This window comes from Cucurbitaria berberidis (assembly GCF_010015615.1).
Source record: "Cucurbitaria berberidis CBS 394.84 unplaced genomic scaffold K460scaffold_3, whole genome shotgun sequence".
Lineage (NCBI taxonomy): Eukaryota > Fungi > Ascomycota > Dothideomycetes > Pleosporales > Cucurbitariaceae > Cucurbitaria > Cucurbitaria berberidis.
In genome coordinates, this window is record NW_024468937.1 from 3,717,230 (window position 1) to 3,736,504 (window position 19,275).

The following is a 19,275-nucleotide window of genomic DNA, read 5'->3' on the forward strand; positions in this document are numbered from 1 at the left end:
GAGACGCGACAAGATCGACTACAAAAGAATATCACAGGAACAACGTCTAAGAGAACAGGGAGAGACCTGTGGAGGCCCACAGCCTATATCCAGATGGTTAATGGCTCGAGAATTGTGTCAGATGACTTGATCCATAGACAAGGTGAACTGTAGCAAGCACTTTTTAATGGAGAGGATAAGATGGGAGACTCGATCAATGGAAATTTAGGCTGTTACAATAATGAATAGACTTTGAAAAACAAAATAGTAAACCAAATTGTAGTTGACGTCTAATTCCACAAGATCCATACTACAGGCGTACAGAAAAGCAAACGATCTCTCTAAAAACGGTTGTTATACTTGTATCGATCAATTGTTGCTACCGATGATTTACAAAAAGTTCTACTGCCTTACAACATCACTCCTCCCTGCACTAGCGTACTCGAGCTTTTTCAAGAAATCTGTCCAGTAACTTGTGGCCTCTTGCCATGCCCCTAAAGTACCCAGAAGCATCCGTCCTTGGACAAGTACTCGATGTGCACCCGAGGGCCCAAAAAGATCACCCACTCCTTTCATGTTGGCGTGCATCAAGTCGCCTTCTCTGACATATTGCTGGACGAGTTCATCATCTGTTGGCCTATCGAGCAGAATAATGTCACGGTCTGCTCTAAGGTGACCTGGTTTTGCACTAATAGTGTCCTCCGGATTGTGGTTACTTCGAGCGAAGAACTTACTGTGCGCCCAGAGCATTAAGGTAGCTAGTGCGACGCATTCAGGTTCATAGAAAGCGCCACTCGAATATCGCCTAACATGCCAGAGTACCGTACCCGCGTGCACTGTCGCCAGACGCGCTTTGTATTTATCTTGTGCAACCCATTGTTGAATTGCTCTGGCGTCGTGCTCAGCTTCGTGAACTGAAGATGTGCTGGATGATCGTCGTTCGCTAGTTTCGGACAGGAACCGCGCGAGTCTTAGTACGTGCTGGATAGGACACAGAAGAACAATGCGGGAGAAATGAAGATGTAGGACGGTGTGATGCTCCATCCCCTGTGCTAGGCCGATGAGTGCATTGGCGTTCCAATGTAAAATATCAATACAGTCAAGAGCCGCATTGCGCCATTTGTTAAATGACTCCATTCTCGGATGCCACGCTGGTAGAGGCGAAGGGACATCTGCGCTTGACTGACGTTGAGCGGATGGAACGTAGTGAGATAAGCGCTGCTCGAAGTACTCCCGCACGTCCCATGTTCTGTGGTATAAGGCATGAACAATCATGATTCGAGAGAACTCCCCCAAATTGGGGGATAGTTGCTTCTCGATGTACAAATCTCGTAAGGCCTCTTCTATGGTCGGTGGCTCAGTCGCACTGCTCTGCTTTACTGCGTTCCACATGTTCCAGGATTCAGCCGACCATAACGATTCAGTACATGGCAACTGGGTGTCAGTTACAGCGGCGAGTCTGAGGGCGGGTTGTGATCCTGTGTGGGACGCTACCATACAATCTAATAACCAGATGCAAAATTTGGTCCTCGTAATCTCCTCTTGGTGGACCCAGGACAACCACTGAGTCTGATTTTGAGGGACAGACCGATGCTTGGCATGTTGACGGAAGGTCATATCAAACGTAGAAGTGCACTCCCGAACAGCGACCATCGCATCACGTTGAGGTTGGCCGGCTCTGGTGTATCTGGTGGTAACCGAGTAGAGCAATCGAATTTGCGCCATCTCATATTCTGAAAGGGAATTCCTTTCCCGATCCTCATCTATATGCATCATGATGCGCCTCAATAGTTCTGTCAAGGGTGCCGAAAGAGAAACTGCAGCTTCATGTTCTGAAAATCGAGCACCCAGGGCTGCCATGGCTAGCAGTAACGTGTGATGGCGATCATACCCTCGAAATGTTGGTCGGTGGATGAAGGGTAACGCTTGATGAAACGAAATAAGGTAGCCCTGGACAAGGTGGTGGAAGACTTCTTGAGAGGGAAAATCCGTTGTCAAAAAGGGTTGAAAGAATAATGTGTTGACGCACAGAGATTGGAAGAGCACTTCCAGTTGCCCGTGCTGTCGCTCATCGAGGAAATGGTCGTGAATATTGGCAGACGAAAACTGCATTTCTGTGCAGGATGCAAAAGAAAACCCGGAATTATGCGAAGAAGGCGTGAATGTCATGAGTCTACGCCTCTTGCGGCGGGTTTGTCTTGCCTTGTCGCCGTCTACATAATACGATCCTCGTTCGACATCCGTTTCGATAGATGGACCGTCCGGGGCTACATTCGAAGCAGTAGCATGGCCAACCGACTCTTGCGGGGAGTCGGTATTGACTACACTCACAGCGGTCGGTCCAGAGTCTGAGTGACTTTGAAATGTGGGCGATCGTACTGAGTGATGCCAAGACTCTGGCGATGACAAGGCACCTGCAGAGAGTGCAGTAGGGAAGAAGTCTCTCATAGGAAAGTAGCCGAGATCCACTGCTTCCATCTGTAGCCAATTGATTGTCGAAGATTGACTGGGCTCCCAACCAAATTGACTATGGACAAGTTCATGGTGTGCGGTCACGATTGGATTTGATGGTAGACTCTGAACATCAAGATTCAGGTTGAGGGATTCAGGCCCAAGAAGATCGGGAGTATACTGCGGCCACCCAGAGTCTCGAAGCGCCTCGATGTGATTCCGCGTGATTACTGGCTGGGATAGCTCTTCAGAGAGTTCTTCAGAGGGGCCGTTGAGGACTAGAGGTTGGTTGGACATCCCGGTTGGAGGTGAGGTCGCAATCTGCTGTGAAATGGCTGCAGATGGCTCTTCAAGGATGGTAGACTGATCTAGCGCCGCGGCAGGGCATTCACCACTGACCAGACTCTCCTGGGTCATGGATCGTCCCCTAGCTGCTGTCAAGGATCCTTGCCTCGATGTGTATGTGCATTCGGTCTTCCTGTTAACGCATCTCTGACAAGGCAAAACGCCGGTGCATCTGGTTTTAGCGGAGACACAGGCAGCACATGCGCGGCCTTTGATCTGGACGAGGGATTTTGATCCTCGGTGCGTCGATTCATGCCTTTGCAGGCCGTCCTTGCGGGAAAAGGCCTTGAAGCATACGCCGCACTGGAATGGCCGGCTGTCTCCGTGGACGACTTGATGTCGGCTGAGATGTTTCTGACATGTGAAGGTCTTCTGGCAAGTCTGACATGAGAGCATTCCTCGACGGGTCGGACACAAATGAGATACCTGATGAGGTGGGACGACTCATCAGGCGATGTCCGCTAGCGAGGTTCAGATATCACGTGGCTGTCCGCTCCCGCGCCGCCAAGGGAAGACGCCACTTTTCCCCACTTTCCCCACTGGCTCCACTTTACTAAGAATCTAGATCGATATTGAACTCCAGGGTGTTACCACATCGGCTCGTAGTTTTCACTCCAATCAGAGGGCTTGAGTAGCCGGGGGCTGGGCGCTGGCCTCCAGGAGCCCGGGGGTACAACTTGGCTGCTAACTTCCTGTATACATAGACGAACTGTCTATTCTACTTGCGCCAATGTTTCAGCCCGACTCGTGCCTGTCCCCGACCGCCCCGCGATGCCCGCAAGAAATAGGGGACAAAGTGCAGTTCCTCTACCAGCTCTCCGTGATTCACCGCCTCATCCCACTTGTTCACCTTCGTACTCGGTGCTGAGAAAGCACCCTCATCCAACAGCGAGGCACCTTTCTCTACTGTCAGGGCAATATAGTTGTCGTTGTTACCTTCATCATTCACGTTTCGCTCTGTGAACTGACACTGCGGATCCAGTTGAAGACTGCGGAAGTGATCTGTGACCCACGGATTGTCCACATCTTCAACGCAATATACGATGGGCCCTCTTGCAACGCTGATGGTATCCTGGTTTGTCAAGGGGTGTTGCTTCATTAACCTGGGCGTCATTGGTATGCTCAGCTCGAAGCTTGGGTTTTTGGCGAGCCATGAAGCTGGAATGCTAACATAACCTTTTTCGACATGTAGACTTGGCGGGCTAGGCGACAGCTGTGCCAAATCAGTTTACCAGACCTCCGCTTTGTCAGACTGACTTACGTGGAAATCATCGGCCCAGGCTGGTATACGCAGTTTGCACGAAACATTCTCCGACGGCGACTCAAAGCGGAACTTGACGTTACCGTTCCATGGCCAATTCGTCTCCTGTGTCAGGCTGGCTTCTTTGCCATCAACCTCAAACTTCAGAGTACTACCAGTGTATAGGTGAACAATGATTTCAGTATGCTTGGGCTCAGAGCTACTCGAAGTGGAGTATATATAGCCTCCAACGTGTCCAAAGAGGCGAAGCATGTTCGGAGGACAACAGGCACATGTAAACCATGATGACCGTTGGGAAGGATCCTTATCGCTTGAAGCTAGCTGATTCACGTAGGTGAAATTCCTGCCATCAGGAGACATTGCCGTTAGGACGGCATTATAGAGGCAGAGCTCCATTATGTCCGTAAAGCGCCCATCAAGATCGCTCTGCGCAGTCGTTAGCATTTGGTAGACAAAATGGGTAAACCCATTTACCTTGAGCAATCTCTCCGCCAACATCATTACGCCAATGGCTGCGCAGGTCTCTGCATAGCAACCTCCTTCGTCAGTACCCTGTGGCAAAAAGTAATCCGGCCCGAAACCCTCCCACTGCTTCATAGCACCAATTCCGCCTGTTACATACATCTTACGCTGAACCATGTTATCCCATAGTCCAAACACAGCTCTTTGCAAGTCTTGTAAAGGTAAATCGGCATTCAGAATAAGATCTGCGGCGGCCGTGAGGAGATACATTGCTCTGACAGAGTGACCTTCAATGGACTTCTGTTTCGTGATTGGCTCATGTGCAGCATAGTACCAGAGACAAGACTTGTCCGGCCAGTAATCTGGCCGTCTTCGGGGGTCATCGCCCCTACGTTTCGCCTCGGATATGTAAAAGTGATGTCCATCATCGCCCACAGGGTTGCCCCGCTCGGTGATGAAATACTTGGCCAAGTCCAAATGCTTTGAATTCTTGGTCCTTTCGTACAAGCGGAGTAGGGCCAACTCAATCTCGGGATGGCCAGGATAACCGTGGGTCTGATTCGTTCCAGGACCGAACCTTTGACACAAGAGATCAACGTACTTCAATATGGGCTCTATGAGTTGATCATTGTGATAATGATCCTGATGTGCGAGTGCTGCCTCGATCATGTGGCCTGCATTATAACTGAAAAATCAGCATAGTACGATTGATGAGAACGCAATACCACTCACAGCTCATGGAAATCCCTTAGGTTGGTGAATCGCTTCTCCGGTTCAACCACGGTGAAGTGGATGTTGATGTATCCATCTGGCTGTTGCGCAGATCGTATCATAGCCACTAACTCGTGAATTGCAGTGTCTACCTCTGAGCTCTGGTGATTTCCCAAAAGATAGCAAGCACCTTCGATCCATTTGGCAATGTCCGAGTCCCTTGAATGGATATTAATATCTTCGTTCGCATGTTCTGCCAGCTTGCGTACCAAAAAAGATGGTTCGGAATTGGCCAAACGTCCGGCGGGTCATCATACGAAGGATGCCATCCCAGCTTGAAGGCATCGTATCTTCCGGTTCCTTTCAACACCTCAAGCTGATACATAAGGGTAGTCGAGAAAACCGTTTCATGCCTTTTGTGGATCAACGATCCTGGACTGAGCTTTACCGCTCGGAAGGCAGTTTGAGGATACGCCATCTGGAGTTAGATATTGTAAAACAACGTAGCTGGAGTTTGAATCACGGATCACCGCATACACGAGACAGACACTCTGTCTCCATTTATGATCCTAAGTAGAACCGGGACTTACCAGACCTTGCACAGGGCCTAAGGGTAGCGGAGGCCATGGAGGCGGCGACTGCGACGACTAGCGTCAGCTGTGGAGCAAATGAGCTAGCTCTCGCCGTTGACTGCTAAGCAAGTCGCGTATAACATTGGGTCGAGGTGCACGTGATCCCTATACTCCGGAGGGGATTTTGCCCGCCAAGCGCTAATTTCGGACTTACGTCACATTATGGGGCCTTGGATGGACAAGAGTTCTGAAACTGGAACAATTCGGTTCCCCATCAAAAAAAGCCCTACATGACTCTGATTGCGCTACATGCGAAATCCTGGCCGATTTTAACAACCTACAATTCTTCAATCAATCTCAACCTGGAACAAACGCGCACATGTTGTTTCCGGTAACGTCACCCGTAACGCGCCTGTTGAAGCATCCCATTGTGCCTCGGCAGCGAAAGCGCTAGGATAAAGAAGTGTAGCTTTTACCTTGCTTTGCCCCGCAAAGTGCGGAATGCGCAAATCGCAATTCGTCTCCCCGCCCCTTCTCCAGACCGAAAGGTACGTCTTCTTCTGACATATCAATCCTACTGATAACCAATGATCCTGCCATCCGGGAAGGCCTAACGGCCAAAACGGTAGTCCAGTCCTCAGATCTTGTCGAATGTTCTTATACACCTGCATGCCTTCAGATATAAGAGCAAACTGGTGGTCAGAAAGCTTGTCAAGGCGACCGCTGAGATGGATCCTACCCAAGAGGCTGTTCACAACGGTGAGTGCGTTGATTTCATCGTCCCATTCTTTCTGTGGGTAGGCCCAAGTCGCGCTCTGTTCTGGCGTTACTGCCGTAAACACGGCCGCTGCGATAGAAGCGTACATGACGGGATCTTCCTGATCACTGGTGGACTGCAGCGGATGGACGGACAGCATAGCATAGTCCATTCTCTGTGCGCCACTCGAACAGCTCTCAATGACAAGAGTGGGATATTTGTCAAGGAGGCGGGTCACCCATGCGAGATATGCTCGATTGTGATCAAGCTGTGCTGCACCAGGACTACAGTTATTGACATCTGTGCCTTGGATTATTTCGATGTTGTAGTCAAACTTGAAGTAACCGACGCCTAGATCAGTGACAAGCCTGTCTATAACCCGGTCTAGATGGTTCTTTACGGCTTCGTGGCGAAAATCAAGCTGATAACGATCTCTCTCAACGACTCTCTGGCCGTTCTGTTGAAAGAAGGCGTCGGCTGGCAGCTGATCTGCAATTTTGGATCTCACACCAATCGACTCGGGTTCCACCCATAATCCAGGAATCAGGCCGGAAGCTCTAAGCTCTGTGGTAAGGGTTTTAAAGCCTGACGGAAATCTTTTGGCGGATGGTTCCCATAGACCAATGTCATCCCACCAGTTGCTATCGTTTGAATACCATCCGGCATCGATTACGAAGTATTCGGCTCCAGCTTGAGTTGCGGGCTTGATCAATTGCCGAATCTTATCCTCGGTTGGATCTCCCATGAGGCAATTCATGTAGTCGTTGAATATGAGCGGGAGGTCAACATTGTCCTGGTGAAACCTTCTGATGCGCCTCCTATAAGCGGTCAGAGCCTGGAAAGCGGCATCTGGTTTCTCGAATAGATGGCATATAGCCGCAGGTACGGTGGTGAACGACTCTCCAGGACGAAGGACTTGCTCCCAATGATGATCATTACGTGTCGGCCCACTCAGCGCAACATACAACTGCGAGCCCCAGTCGCCGATTTCCCATTTCCATGAGCCGTTGTGTTCAACCTGCCACAACCAGGTATCAGGACTTGTCTCCTTCTGCAGCATGCCCATGGGCAGATATGTTCCAGTCGAGAACGTCCCAAGATTGGAACAGGAGAAGGTGGCGAAGGATGCCTGACAGGGACCTGGGAGGAAGTGATCAAGACCTATATCAGGCAAGGAATGATTTCTCCACTGTGCCTCGCGGAACCAGGAATTGTTTGGAACTGAGAGCTTGAAGTCGTTCCACCACTGGTCGGTACCTCTTGTTAAACCACCCACTACAAGGGAAGGAATGGAGGTGAGGGAAATACTTTCCTTTGAGTTGTTGTGAACCGATGTCTGAGCTCGAAGGACCGGAACACCATCAAAGACAGTAAAATTCGACACGACTGACAGGTCGCTTCCATCATTCTCGGTTTTGATCTCAAAATAAGTGGCACCTGCTTCACTCCACTCGCGATGAGAAACATACGTCAGCCTTTTGGACCAGTATGTTGATACAAATGCCTTGGAAGTTTTAGATCCGTTATGATTACCCTCTCCTGACAGCCGAGGCTGGTGGATTGACAGAGAGGAATTGTCCGGTTCGCGTGCAGTGGTGTAGCTGCCCGTAGGCTGAATAGTATTAATGCTAACTGTTCCATTCTCGGCCACAATAAACTCAATAGAAAGGGTTTTCGTTTCCCATAGGAGTGTTTTCGTCATGATGAGGGTTCGTCTCTGACGGGTGTTGTAGTTTCGAAATAGTTATAAATCACGACATCACAGACGCCCTTGAATACTGTATACATGTTCAATACGATTCAGGGTCCGGCGGGGATGATGAAGCTAATCTACCAAATCCGTTGTTGTGGATACGCGCGAAGACGCACTATTCAAGTAGCGCCACGCCAGGACCCCATGACATGCTGATCCATACTAGATCCCCGCATTACTCTTGACTCCGGAGGCACTCTATCTCCACATGTCATCCTACAGGATCTTGCAGTGGACAGTGTTTTATACGTAGCTAACCTCCGATTGGAACATAGAATGCACTGCCAGTATTCTTTCCAGAGGTGAGGTTGGCGTTTGTCAACGTGACAACTCAAATCTAGCAGCTCCATCCTTCGGTTCTAACAACCTCCAGGTTACCACGTATTTGACGGAAGAATTCCGCATCGAAAACTCCATGGCGAGTACGTTGTCCAAACTGTCTTTGGGTTCTTTTGACTTCGACAAATTTGAACCTATAGACTCCATTGAACTCTATCAAACGAAGGCTGACTGTGTCCAAGCCGAATACTTGCAGAGTCTTGAGGTTTTACCAATAGAGAAAAGGGACCAAAATCCTCCAGTGACCGGCTCGGCTGTTGTGTTCCTAGATCAAAAGATCGGATCACCTCAGCACCTGGCCTCCGGCTGGATCTACGGTATTCCGGACACACCTGGCCAGATCCCAGATGAATTCTATACCGAGGTCGGTTTTCGATATGGCCGGGGTGGCGGCTCTCAACTCCCTGACACGCGAGGATGGTATCGCAGCAAGGCTGATTATGAGGCCCGGTTCCAATCTGCGCTCAGCAACTACCGCACCACACGCAAATATGGGGGAAATTTTATATTATTACCATCCGCTCTCTGGGGTGCGGACGGTGGTCAATCAGCGGATGCGCCTTATCCTGGGGACAACGATGACTGGTCTAGCTGGGACGATCTGATCACTACCTGGATAAGGGACGCAAAGGCTCATGACATGTTAGAAGGTCTAGTTTTCGACATCTGGAATGAGCCGGATTTGCATTTCTTCTGGAATCGACCCAGAGAGCAATGGCTGCAACTCTGGAGTAGGACTTATCGTGTATTGAGGTATATTACCCCAATATCTTCATAACCTAGCGCTATGATCTGACGACCTGCAGACGCGAAGTACCGAATGTTCGTATCAGTGGACCATGCTTCAGCGAAGGCCCAGACATTAACGGCGAGTGGTGGAATGAGTACTTGGCTTTTGTGAAGCAGGACAATAGCGTCCCAGACGAATGGTCGTGGCACATGGAGCAAGGACATGGCAATATGTCAACATCCATGTCCACCTTCAGAGAGCTCCTGAACCGGTATTCGATCCCTGAAAGCGGCATTATCAACATCAATGAGTATGGAATCTGGGCAGAACAGGTACCGTCTGCAGCAGTGTGGTTCATCTCGCAGCTGGAACGGGAGAACGCCTTTGGCTTGCGAGGAAATTGGACCATTGCTGGCTCGTTACATGATTATCTCGCAGGATTGGTATCCAAGCCCGGAGCAGGAACAGAGAAATACTCATCAACTTCGACTGGATACTATCCGACGGCTGAATATCACGTCTACAAATACTATGGATCGGAGATGAATGGTCAGAGGTTAAAGACGAGCTCGAATGATAAGAGAGATGGCGAGGCTTATGCAGTGCTTGGAACTGATAAGGTGCGGATCCTGGCCGGCTCGCGTAATGCGACGGGAAACTGGGCTGTTGATGTGAGAGGTGGAGAGACGGTGGGGTACGCTAGTGGTGAGGAGGTTGATGTTCGAGTGTTGGAGTTCAGTGCTAAGGATAATCACTTCGACGAAAGCGAAGGCCCGAAAGAACTAGGAATAAGGAAAGCGACTTGGCAAGATGGAAGCTTGCGACTTGAGATCCACCAGGAGAACCCTTTGGTCGCATATGCGTTCGAGTTTGCTATCAAGGTATAGATAGAACATAATGTGAGCCTTGTTTTTCAAAATTTCTTTTCTCATCATCTTGCATAATTCGTTAACGCGCGTTAGTGAACTCACAACACCCATTTCTACGCAGAGCTAATCCTCCCTAAATGATGTCCGTCACGAGCAAACTCATCGACAAGACTGTAGTGCGAATCAAGTTCCATGAATAGGTAGGCTGAGACCGCCAATGCTCAACATCGAGGAGGATCTATGTGCAGTTTTCTTAGAAGAATTTGTGGATGCAAATTGGGAAGACGCTTTAGAAAGGTGTATGGATAGTATGTAAATAGACAGAACAACATATTGGGAAGAGGTGCAAATCCAGTCAATAATCGCTGTGCTCTGTTCAAGTTCGTCCGGTACGTCGGACCAATAGCTCGGCGACCCGATTCTCCGATTGGCGGATAACATCGATGATGTAGGCCTTCGTCGCGTTTGCATGAACGGACGAAATCTAGATAACGGTCTGGTCTCTTTAAAGCACTTATCGACAGTATTCGTGAAGCATACGGGCAACTAATTTGGCTTTTGTACCTGAACCAAAACCGTAAGTACCATATTCACGGCTGCAGCAGGAACCCAACCAATGACGAAGCAGCAGACATCATTGCGCAATCTGGTACCACGATGACCGAAGTGTTACCCATCACCCGGCACGAATCCCAGCGCGTAGATTACTGTTCCAAAATCGTCAGCCAACTACAAGCCTTGCGACGCTGTAACCATACCCCGAAGAGCGTCTTTGCTCCGCTTCCACAGCCATCGCGAGAGCGCCTCGATGCCTCGTTGACTGACACACCCCTCAATACCGAGACGCCTGCGTTGTCGAATGGCTTCGCACAAGAGAAGCAGAAGACGGTGCTATATCTTGCCTACGGCTCGAACCTATGCAATGAGACGTTTAGAGGCGTACGCGGCATTCGGCCCCTATCGCAGGTCAACGTCCTGGTCCCATCGCTACGATTGACCTTCGACCTCCCAGGTATGCCCTACGCGGAGCCCTGCTTTGCTAATAGCGCGTGGCGGGCGCCAGCGACAGTAGATCACGACTATGGGCATTCCAAGGGAGAACGATACCACAAAGACCGTTGGCATAAGGGTCTTGTGGGGGTAGTGTACGAAGTCACCCTCAGCGACTACGCGCATATCATAGCAACCGAAGGCGGGGGCTCAGCCTACCACGACATCCTCGTCGATTGCTACGTTTTACCCAACTCCGATACAGTACCCTCCTCGCCCGACTCATACCCCTTCAAAGCGCATACTTTATTCGCACCAGTCCAAGACGGCGACGACAGTTCGCAATCCTCAGATCGAGTCATCCGACCCGATCCCAGCTATGCGCAACCCTCGGCGCGGTACCTCAAGCTCATTACCGACGGCGCTGCTGAATGCGATTTACCAGCCGAATATCAGGACTACCTGCACGATATACGCGCATACACCATTTCGAGCAAGAGACAAGCGGCTGGCAAGGTGTTGTTTCTGGCCATTTGGCTGCCGTTCGTTATGTTCGTCATTACACTTTCGAGGAAGTTGCAGGATAAGAAGGGGAGAGCGCCTTGGTGGTTGGGGAAACTAAGCGCTATGTTGTTTGCGGGCATGTGGCTGAGCTATGATGAAGTGTTCAAGAAGACTTTTGGAGATGGGGAGAGAACGGTGGGCGATGAGGCATTGTGGGACGCGCAAAGCACAAATTCCAAAGCGACTTCAGAGCATAGTAACACAAAGAGTACAGAGGAACATCGCTTGCTTGAAGGTGCCCTCGATGGCAAGCATGAGAAGAGCGGAGGGGACACTGCGGATTGGAATAGATTTCGCGATATTGTTTAACGAATTTTAGATTATACAGGGCTTAGGTAAAGAGTGTTAGTTACGGAATCAATAACACTACGCTACCAGCCATTAGGAAATGTTAATGGAGAGCGATTGCAGGTTACTGATGAAGGAGCGGCCGGTGCCTACCGATGATCGCCGCTATTCCCCGGTTTCAGAGACAGAGTTTGCAACCAAGGGAAAATCAGATTAGATTTCCTCACCTACCCAAATATATTACTTTCGCTAAATCCTTACGCAACGTTATACGACCTCGACAACAACAACAACATAATGTGCAAATCACCACTCCACAGCTTCTTGGTTGAGCTACCAAAATGCGAACATCACCTCCATCTCGAAGGCTGCCTTAGCCCAGCCCTACTTTTCCAACTAGCTGCCAAAAACAACATCACTTTGCCATCATCAGACGAAGATCCTGCTTATCAGTCTCCTGTGACACTGGCTAAGCGTTATCAGCACTTCGACAACTTAGAAGACTTCTTGCAGTGCTACTACCGTGGTATGGCAGTCCTCATCACCCAGAATGACTTTGAAATGCTCGCTTGGGAGTACTTCACGACCGCGAGGAGAGATGGAGTTCGACATGCCGAGGTCTTCTTTGATCCGCAGAGCCATACGGATCGGGGCATAGCTTTCGACACTGTAGTCGCTGGGTTTAACGCGGCGAGGACTAGGGCGGAGAAAGAGCTGGGTATCACGAGCTGTCTCATCATGTGCTTTCTGCGCCATCTGCCTGTCAGCTCTGCTGCCGAGACGATGCAAACAGCGATCACAGGGGGGTATTTCGACGTCAGCCAGGACGATAAGCAGCGGGCAATCACCGGCTTAGGACTAGACTCCTCAGAAGTTGGCTTCCGCCCAGAGCTATTCGTCGACCAGTATCGGGAAGGTGAGAAGCGAGGCCTACGCAGGACAGCTCATGGAGGCGAAGAGGGTGATCCAACGTACATCAGCGGAGCTTTGGACACACTGCACGTCGAGCGCATCGACCACGGTATTCGCCTCACCGAAGACCCCGAGCTTCTGAAACGCGTTGTCAAGGAAAACATTCTATTAACAGTCTGTCCTTTGAGCAATATGTGTCTCCAGGCCGTCAAACGTATCGACCAGGTACCCATCAGGACTTTCCTCGAAGCCGGAGTAAAGTTCAGTATAAACAGCGACGACCCTGCTTATTTTGGTGGCTACATTGTCAACAATTATTGCGCTGTGCAGGACGCTTTCAACTTGAGCATAAACGAATGGAGGGTCATTGCCGAGAACTCGATTCATGGTAGCTGGATTCAGGAGGCACGGAAATCGGAGCTACTCGGTCTGCTCGACGAATGCATGAGCAAGTACTCGGATCGTTTGGTGGATCAGTGATCTACACTCATGTTTGCATTCGACCGGCTCTTTGAGGGGGTATTAGTATACCCGGCTTCCTGGTACTAGGAGCGTAGCGTAAATATCCGCATTTTAGCATTAAAATAGATACATCGTAAGCCACCTATATTCTATCGCCCCCAATACTAGCCGCTGAGCATTGCTCTTCGTTCCCTACCCTGAAAAGTGGCGTAAGCTAGACATTCAACCCCTTGTCCAAGACGTTTTACCCCTTAAAGTAGGCTTCATAAATCTTTATCTATTGGAAGAGAACTACGCTTTGTTTACGAGACGGGGAAGGGGGTGCGCAGGTATAGTATCAAAAAGGTCTAAGCGAAGTTGGCGTGTTTAGATCAGCGCGCGCCTACCCGACCCAGTTTCCGTCCATCTGTTTCACCCGCCTTGGCAACTCATTCACTCCACGAACTTTCACCCATTGGACTGGTGATACATGATGTTCCTAGGGCCGGAATAAATGGCGTGTACATTTGAACTAAGTTACCTGGGTTCTCTTGGGAATAGGGCACCATGCAACCCCTCAACTAAATGCCCCGGCCCCCACCAACACGCTAGGACCTATGGCCATCGTTCATCAGGCGTTCACCACCATAGACAGTACATCGTATCTCATTGGTGGCAGTTCCAGTGCGTTTCGCCCTTCTAAAATGATCACGTAGCCCTCCTGTACAGTGTGTTTGGACGTCGACTCGCATCCACGTAGTGTTCGCTCCAACCAAAGGGCCTAAACGTTTGATCGCAAAGCTCTGATTTGCCCTTCAAATACTAGGAGCCAGTCGACGCCCAGGAACCCTGTCAATGCACACTCATTTTAGACGCCTGAGCTCCCAAAACGAGACCTGTCATGACATTTGTTTCACGGGTGCCTTAGTCCCTTCAAGTGGGCACGGCATTTATAGAGAAAGAGCTTGATAGGTCGATCCTCAGCTGTGCCACACTCATGCAGTGTGAAAAATACCGAGGCGACCGCCTCGCAGCTCTTGCTCCCCGCTTCAAATACTACGGACCACAACTTTAAGCCAGTCAAGAGTTCGTCCGTTCTTTCCCTACTGCTTTTCTTCCTAAGTGCTTAATTCGAACTCCAGTCATGGTCACAGTAGTAAGATTAGTCCTTGAAATGCCATAACAAACATTATTAAATAACATACAGCACGTGGATCAGACTCCAGGCTCAGAAGTGCCAGCTGTATCTGAGCAGAGTCTCCCGGTATCTTCTTCTGCTTCTTCGTTGCGCACACCGTTTTCTTTTCACGCACCAAGCACATCAACGACAATTTACACATTCGGGCGTGGCAATGGACCAGCTCATCTACCAGAAAAGAGAGTTTCCAGTACCCCGCAATTAGCTCTTTCCTCTACTGGAGACACGATTTTTGATCGTATACGGTCTCGTAGTAGTGGAGTTGCGGATAAGCCGCCTTCTCATGTCTCGTCAATAATACCAAGGGCGATCTCAAGCTCGCCATCCTTTGGCCAGCATTCACTACATGGTCCTCTTGATCATGATCCGGATATTCCCATACGTTCCGTTGAAGAGGCCGCTGATTTACCTGCAAGTAAAGCTAGTAACACTGGCACGGCGGGTCGCACACGTTCGGAGTCAACAAGCGAGTCACACTCGCGCCAGCTCTCAGAGCAGGAGAGGCTTAATGGACACCTTGAAGGACTTCGTCTCCAGTCTTCAACTTCTCGATCGGCCAACGCAATTTCTGAAGCCCCGAGCCTCGTAACAATGACACCTCTCGATTCTTCTGTTAGGGCTTCTCCAAGATTTACAACTCCACATAATTCGAGCCCGAGTGTACAAGACTACCAGGGCACAGAGAGATCCGCCTCGACTCCGTCTATATCTGTCACTCCGACACCACCGATCCTGAGCCCAAGTAATCGTAGTAGAGTCGATAGTTTAGCCAACGGCGTCGCGGCATTACGAATGAGCCCTAGCGAAAATGGGCCTTCGCATCCGCAGCGACCCGGTTTAAGGACTCATTTAGATGTTACATCATCTGACGCTGCCGAACACATTAGCCCGGCACCTTCGCCCTCGCCCTCGCCCTCGCCCTCACGCACGCGACGGTCTAGCTCAGTGGCTAACCGAATCCCTTATCGAGTAGAAGATGAGGAGCCACCACCGACTCACTTTCAGCAACAGGCCGTGCAACAAGCCTGTAATAACGCCAAAGACGACATGACACGGATGGCTCTTGCTCTCGCAAGCGCCGATCTCCATCACGACCAAGGTTCGACCATCCATAAGCTGCATCAGAAAGCCGTAACTATGAGTACCTTTCAACCTCCCGATTCGCGTATCATTGGTTTTGTAGGGGATGCTGGAGTTGGCAAGAGTAGTTTGATCAACTCATTGTTGGATAGAGAGGACTTTGCTAGAACAGTAAGTTTTCAAAGAACGCACGTAGTGGAGGTTGTTAATCGACAATAGAGCAGTAGTGGCTCCGCATGCACATGCGTGGTTACAGAATATCACTACCACGATCAGAACACCTTCCTTATTCATATAGATCACTTTACAATCGATGAGCTGCAGCGTCAATTCCAAGAGTTACTACGAGCTTATCGAGACTACGACTCACCACCCGATGATAAATCAGTCGGGCATGATAAAGACCTCGAACGACGAGCACATCTCGCTGGTACTACTTTTAGGGCCAGCTTTGGTCAAAGGCTGAATGAAAACCCTGGTTTGCTACTCGACTTCCCATTCCAGCAAGCTATCAACATGATGGTGAAATGGGCATCTCAGGCTCTAACTACTTCAAACCAAGATGGCAGTGCGCATTTGCCAGAATCATTCGATGACGTAAGAGGATGCTCTGCACGGCTGCAAAGTTTGACTTCTGAAAACAATGGGGCAAGTCAGGGATGCCCGTGGACTTTCGTTCGCAAAGTAAGGTTAGTGCCACTATATACAGCCCATGTTTTGGCAGAGCTAACATTGAAGCCAGGGTCTATATAAGAGCTTACATCTTGAGTAAAGGTCTTATCATCGTAGATCTTCCAGGTCAGTGAATTTTCTCAAACCCAAACACTCAGATATCCTTCCTACCCCTTGTATCTTTGGTATTCACATACCCCGCGGGGAACCAATCCGAGAAGCTTCGCTGTGTCACAAGGCATTTGCATATTTCTATGAAGGCACGAACGTACACGGTGGCCAATCGGTCCACTTTATAAACTGAGGATCCCGCAAGACCTGGCTCACAGTATCAATATTTGCTCATGAACAGTCGCCTTCCATTGATAATGTGTCACTAATTTACTAAAGGTCTTCGTGATCTCAACGCTGCACGTCAGCATGTCACTGAACGCTATGTCAGACAATGCCATCAAGTCTTTGCTGTTACTGGTATCGACCGCGCTGCTAGCCACCTTGGTGTTAGAGAGGTCTTTGAGTTAGCTCGCCGCGCTTCGCTCTCCAATGTAGGCGTCATTTGCACCAGGTCTGATGTATGTAACCTGTCCATTCATCGTAACCTCAACAGACTATTGACTGGATTAGGTCATAAAAGTAAATGAGGCCAAGACCGACTGGCCAGCGGAGAAGACCCGCATAGATGAGTTCGCAAGGAAAGTTGACGATGCAAAGACACAATCCAAATTGCTTGAGGCGGAAATTAAGGAGTGCGAAGATGAGGCGATGGATCTTTCAGAAGAGGAAGCCCGGGAACTCGACCAGAAACTTGTCAAGCTCAATCGAGAATTAAGGGCTGCTAAGTAAGCATCTCCCCTTTGCCCACAAGGCTTTGCCTTTTATTTCTGCGTTGGATCAAGGAAGCCTGGATTGATTTGCACAGGAGACTTCAACGAAGGCCCAAGCCTACAGCTCAACTACTTGGTTATAGCCTGCTAACAATGGTGTAGACGAGACATATCTAAGCACAAACTTGAGTGAGTATTCCGCCTCCACGATATCTTCGAATGCTAAAGTGATTAGACTGAAGCAGCACATCATCCAAGTCCGAAACGAAGAGATTATGCGGAAAATTGAAGATACGCACCAGAACTACCTTGAGGGTTCAAACTTGAGAACCTTCTGCATTGGCAACAAACTTTACTGGAAGAATCGCAAGCTACCCGCTGGCGAGGCACTACCTTATTTGAGGCTAAGCGGCATTCTAGCGCTACGTCAATTCTGTATAGGCATCATAGCTGAGAGCCATCACCGTGCAACTGCACAGTATGTCAAAGACGAAGTTCCAGCTTTCTTGGGCTCGGTAGAACTGTGGGTTCAAGCTGGAGCAGCTACGGCAACTGTCGAGCGCAGACAGCAAGTCCTTGACATGGGAGACAATCTGCGACGCCAGCTGAAGAAGGTACGTCTTGAAGTCAGTCAGCAGCTCCATGTTCTCACTGATGTTGTTTATAGTTAACAAGTCCAGTTTCCCGAGTTCATGAAGTGTCTCGTGGCCTAACCAGTATATTCAACACACAAATATATATGCTTTTTAGTAAGTTCTGCTACAAGCGACAACGGATCTGCTTTGACTAATTCTCTATAGCTCAATTCTCGGAGCAGTGGAGTAAGGCTGCCGAAAGAGCAAGTATGGAATGGAAAACGGTAGGCTAATCGGAACGGTAATTCTATTATTCGGGCTGATGATGACCTATAGTGGCACCATTCATCGTACTCAGCCTTCTGCCGCAACTATGGTACCCATAGCACAGCTGCAAAAGGATATCGATGCTGGAATGAGGAAGCAGTTGCCGAGATGAAGAGTGATGTCCAAGCTATCTGGATGATTCTCAGGGATGAAACACAATCCCATCTCATTGGTATTCAGGAATTTATTGTTCAAAGCTTCGCGGACATGATTAATAGTACTACACCGTCGGGTATGTTAGCTAACGACCCCACATTTATCATATATCAACTGAGCTAACTGATGTAGGCAACATGGATGATTCCACGCGCACGACGTTAGAAACTCTTACCGGCACTCTACGCCACCGTCAAGGGCTACTAGACTACGCAATAGAAAATGCGCTCGAGGACGTCTACATGGAGCTGTCTACCCTGCGAATCAACGCGCTTTCTAGTGTGCGAACCTCTATAATAGGACAGCTCATAGACGACTCGTATCACAATGCGAATATGCAATACGGTAAGATGAACCCTAGTAACCTACAATCTAGAGGAAATATTATGGCATCACTGACGCTTCCATAGGAGGAGGTAGCGACCGCATCCGCAAGAACATTATCACGGAGGGCTTTTCGTCTCCAACTCTTTTCATCTACCATCGACAGCGAATCAAGTCTGAATTCATCAAAATCGTAGACGACGTCGAAAGGAAAGCAAGCGAAGCTATAATGCAGCAAGTCACGCTGATTGAAGCGGACCTTGATACACTCAAAGAAGAAAATAGGCTCTCTGATAGCGAACGGAATCCAGGCTTTAGAAAAAGGGTGGAGGAGACGTTGAATATCACCAAAGAACGGATTGCTGTAGCGCGCAGGGCATTTAGGGAGCCGGGGGATACTGATAGAGAGGATGTACCTATGACTGGTTAGCTGCGCAGGCGGATTAATGCAATTTTTGTTTGATTCACGTGTACAGGTGTGGTTGAGTCGTGCATACTCCTAAAGTACACCTCCATAGACTTAGGTGCTTTGGTGCCCTATTTCTTATTTGTTTATTGGGTTCAAGTGGAAACCTAGTATATAGACGAAATATGCAGTAATTGGTCGAGAAATCGTGTTTGATCATTGAATTTAATAGTCTTGCTGCATGCAAAGCGCAGGTTGCACGATCTGATCTACTCCCGCAGCGACTTAA

General features: G+C 49.3%; 7 protein-coding genes across 7 annotated transcripts; 4 read left to right on the forward strand and 3 right to left on the reverse strand.

Annotated features, from left to right (window-relative positions):
• Window positions 1-181: 181 nt before the first annotated feature.
• K460DRAFT_366717 (uncharacterized protein) lies at window positions 182-3,209 on the reverse strand. Its single transcript, XM_040933434.1, has one exon. The coding sequence runs from the start codon at window positions 3,169-3,171 to the stop codon at window positions 382-384; it is 2,790 nt and encodes a 929-aa protein (XP_040788431.1). The 5' UTR covers window positions 3,172-3,209; the 3' UTR covers window positions 182-381.
• A 245-nt stretch (window positions 3,210-3,454) lies between these two features.
• Window positions 3,455-5,809, reverse strand: K460DRAFT_338545 (glycoside hydrolase family 127 protein). Its single transcript, XM_040931053.1, has 5 exons — window positions 5,479-5,809; window positions 5,231-5,428; window positions 4,511-5,183; window positions 4,037-4,462; window positions 3,455-3,988 (listed from the first exon to the last, which is right to left on the reverse strand). Exons 1-5 carry the CDS (start codon window positions 5,685-5,687, stop codon window positions 3,494-3,496), a joined length of 2,001 nt encoding a protein of 666 aa, XP_040788432.1. The 5' UTR covers window positions 5,688-5,809; the 3' UTR covers window positions 3,455-3,493.
• Window positions 5,810-6,128: 319 nt separating this feature from the next.
• Window positions 6,129-8,240, reverse strand: K460DRAFT_338548 (glycoside hydrolase family 36 protein; the record flags this gene model as incomplete). Its single annotated transcript, XM_040931054.1, has 1 exon — window positions 6,129-8,240. One exon carries the CDS (start codon window positions 8,238-8,240, stop codon window positions 6,129-6,131), a length of 2,112 nt encoding a protein of 703 aa, XP_040788433.1.
• A 466-nt stretch (window positions 8,241-8,706) lies between these two features.
• Window positions 8,707-10,265, forward strand: K460DRAFT_386276 (glycoside hydrolase family 39 protein; the record flags this gene model as incomplete). The annotated part of the gene is made up of 3 exons (XM_040935578.1): window positions 8,707-8,713; window positions 8,813-9,383; window positions 9,437-10,265. The coding sequence occupies 3 exons, from the start codon at window positions 8,707-8,709 to the stop codon at window positions 10,245-10,247; spliced, it is 1,389 nt and encodes a 462-aa protein (XP_040788434.1). The 3' UTR covers window positions 10,248-10,265.
• A 446-nt stretch (window positions 10,266-10,711) lies between these two features.
• Window positions 10,712-12,230, forward strand: K460DRAFT_116581 (uncharacterized protein). Its single transcript, XM_040926594.1, has 2 exons — window positions 10,712-10,806; window positions 10,858-12,230. Exon 2 carries the CDS (start codon window positions 10,887-10,889, stop codon window positions 12,090-12,092), a length of 1,206 nt encoding a protein of 401 aa, XP_040788435.1. The 5' UTR covers window positions 10,712-10,806; window positions 10,858-10,886; the 3' UTR covers window positions 12,093-12,230.
• Window positions 12,231-12,368: 138 nt separating this feature from the next.
• Window positions 12,369-13,463, forward strand: K460DRAFT_286425 (adenosine deaminase; the record flags this gene model as incomplete). The annotated part of the gene is made up of 1 exon (XM_040928886.1): window positions 12,369-13,463. The coding sequence occupies one exon, from the start codon at window positions 12,369-12,371 to the stop codon at window positions 13,461-13,463; it is 1,095 nt and encodes a 364-aa protein (XP_040788436.1).
• Window positions 13,464-14,482: 1,019 nt separating this feature from the next.
• On the forward strand, window positions 14,483-19,191 carry K460DRAFT_366720 (uncharacterized protein). The gene is made up of 13 exons (XM_040933435.1): window positions 14,483-14,580; window positions 14,632-15,873; window positions 15,922-16,391; window positions 16,445-16,500; window positions 16,765-16,946; window positions 16,999-17,213; window positions 17,361-17,387; window positions 17,434-17,812; window positions 17,866-17,947; window positions 17,999-18,057; window positions 18,110-18,332; window positions 18,389-18,601; window positions 18,667-19,191. The coding sequence occupies exons 1-13, from the start codon at window positions 14,569-14,571 to the stop codon at window positions 19,008-19,010; spliced, it is 3,504 nt and encodes a 1,167-aa protein (XP_040788437.1). The 5' UTR covers window positions 14,483-14,568; the 3' UTR covers window positions 19,011-19,191.
• The last annotated feature ends 84 nt before the right edge of the window (window positions 19,192-19,275 follow it).

What these genes read in the sequence shown, in the direction of transcription:
- K460DRAFT_366717 (XM_040933434.1), bottom strand. Translation starts at nt 3,171, where the DNA reads ATGCTCTCATGTCAGACTTGCCAGAAGACCTTCACATGTCAGAAACAT.
- K460DRAFT_338545 (XM_040931053.1), bottom strand. Translation starts at nt 5,687, where the DNA reads ATGGCGTATCCTCAAACTGCCTTCCGAGCGGTAAAGCTCAGTCCAGGA. An exon ending in ATTCCGAACCATCTTTTTTG is followed by an intron (nt 5,429 to 5,478) that starts GTACGCAAGCTG and finishes TATCCATTCAAG; the next exon opens with GGACTCGGACATTGCCAAAT. An exon ending in CCTGGGCCGATGATTTCCAC is followed by an intron (nt 3,989 to 4,036) that starts GTAAGTCAGTCT and finishes GATTTGGCACAG; the next exon opens with CTGTCGCCTAGCCCGCCAAG.
- K460DRAFT_116581 (XM_040926594.1), top strand. Translation starts at nt 10,887, where the DNA reads ATGACCGAAGTGTTACCCATCACCCGGCACGAATCCCAGCGCGTAGAT.
- K460DRAFT_366720 (XM_040933435.1), top strand. An exon ending in GAGAGGACTTTGCTAGAACA is followed by an intron (nt 15,874 to 15,921) that starts GTAAGTTTTCAA and finishes AATCGACAATAG; the next exon opens with AGCAGTAGTGGCTCCGCATG. An exon ending in ACAAATATATATGCTTTTTA is followed by an intron (nt 17,948 to 17,998) that starts GTAAGTTCTGCT and finishes AATTCTCTATAG; the next exon opens with CTCAATTCTCGGAGCAGTGG.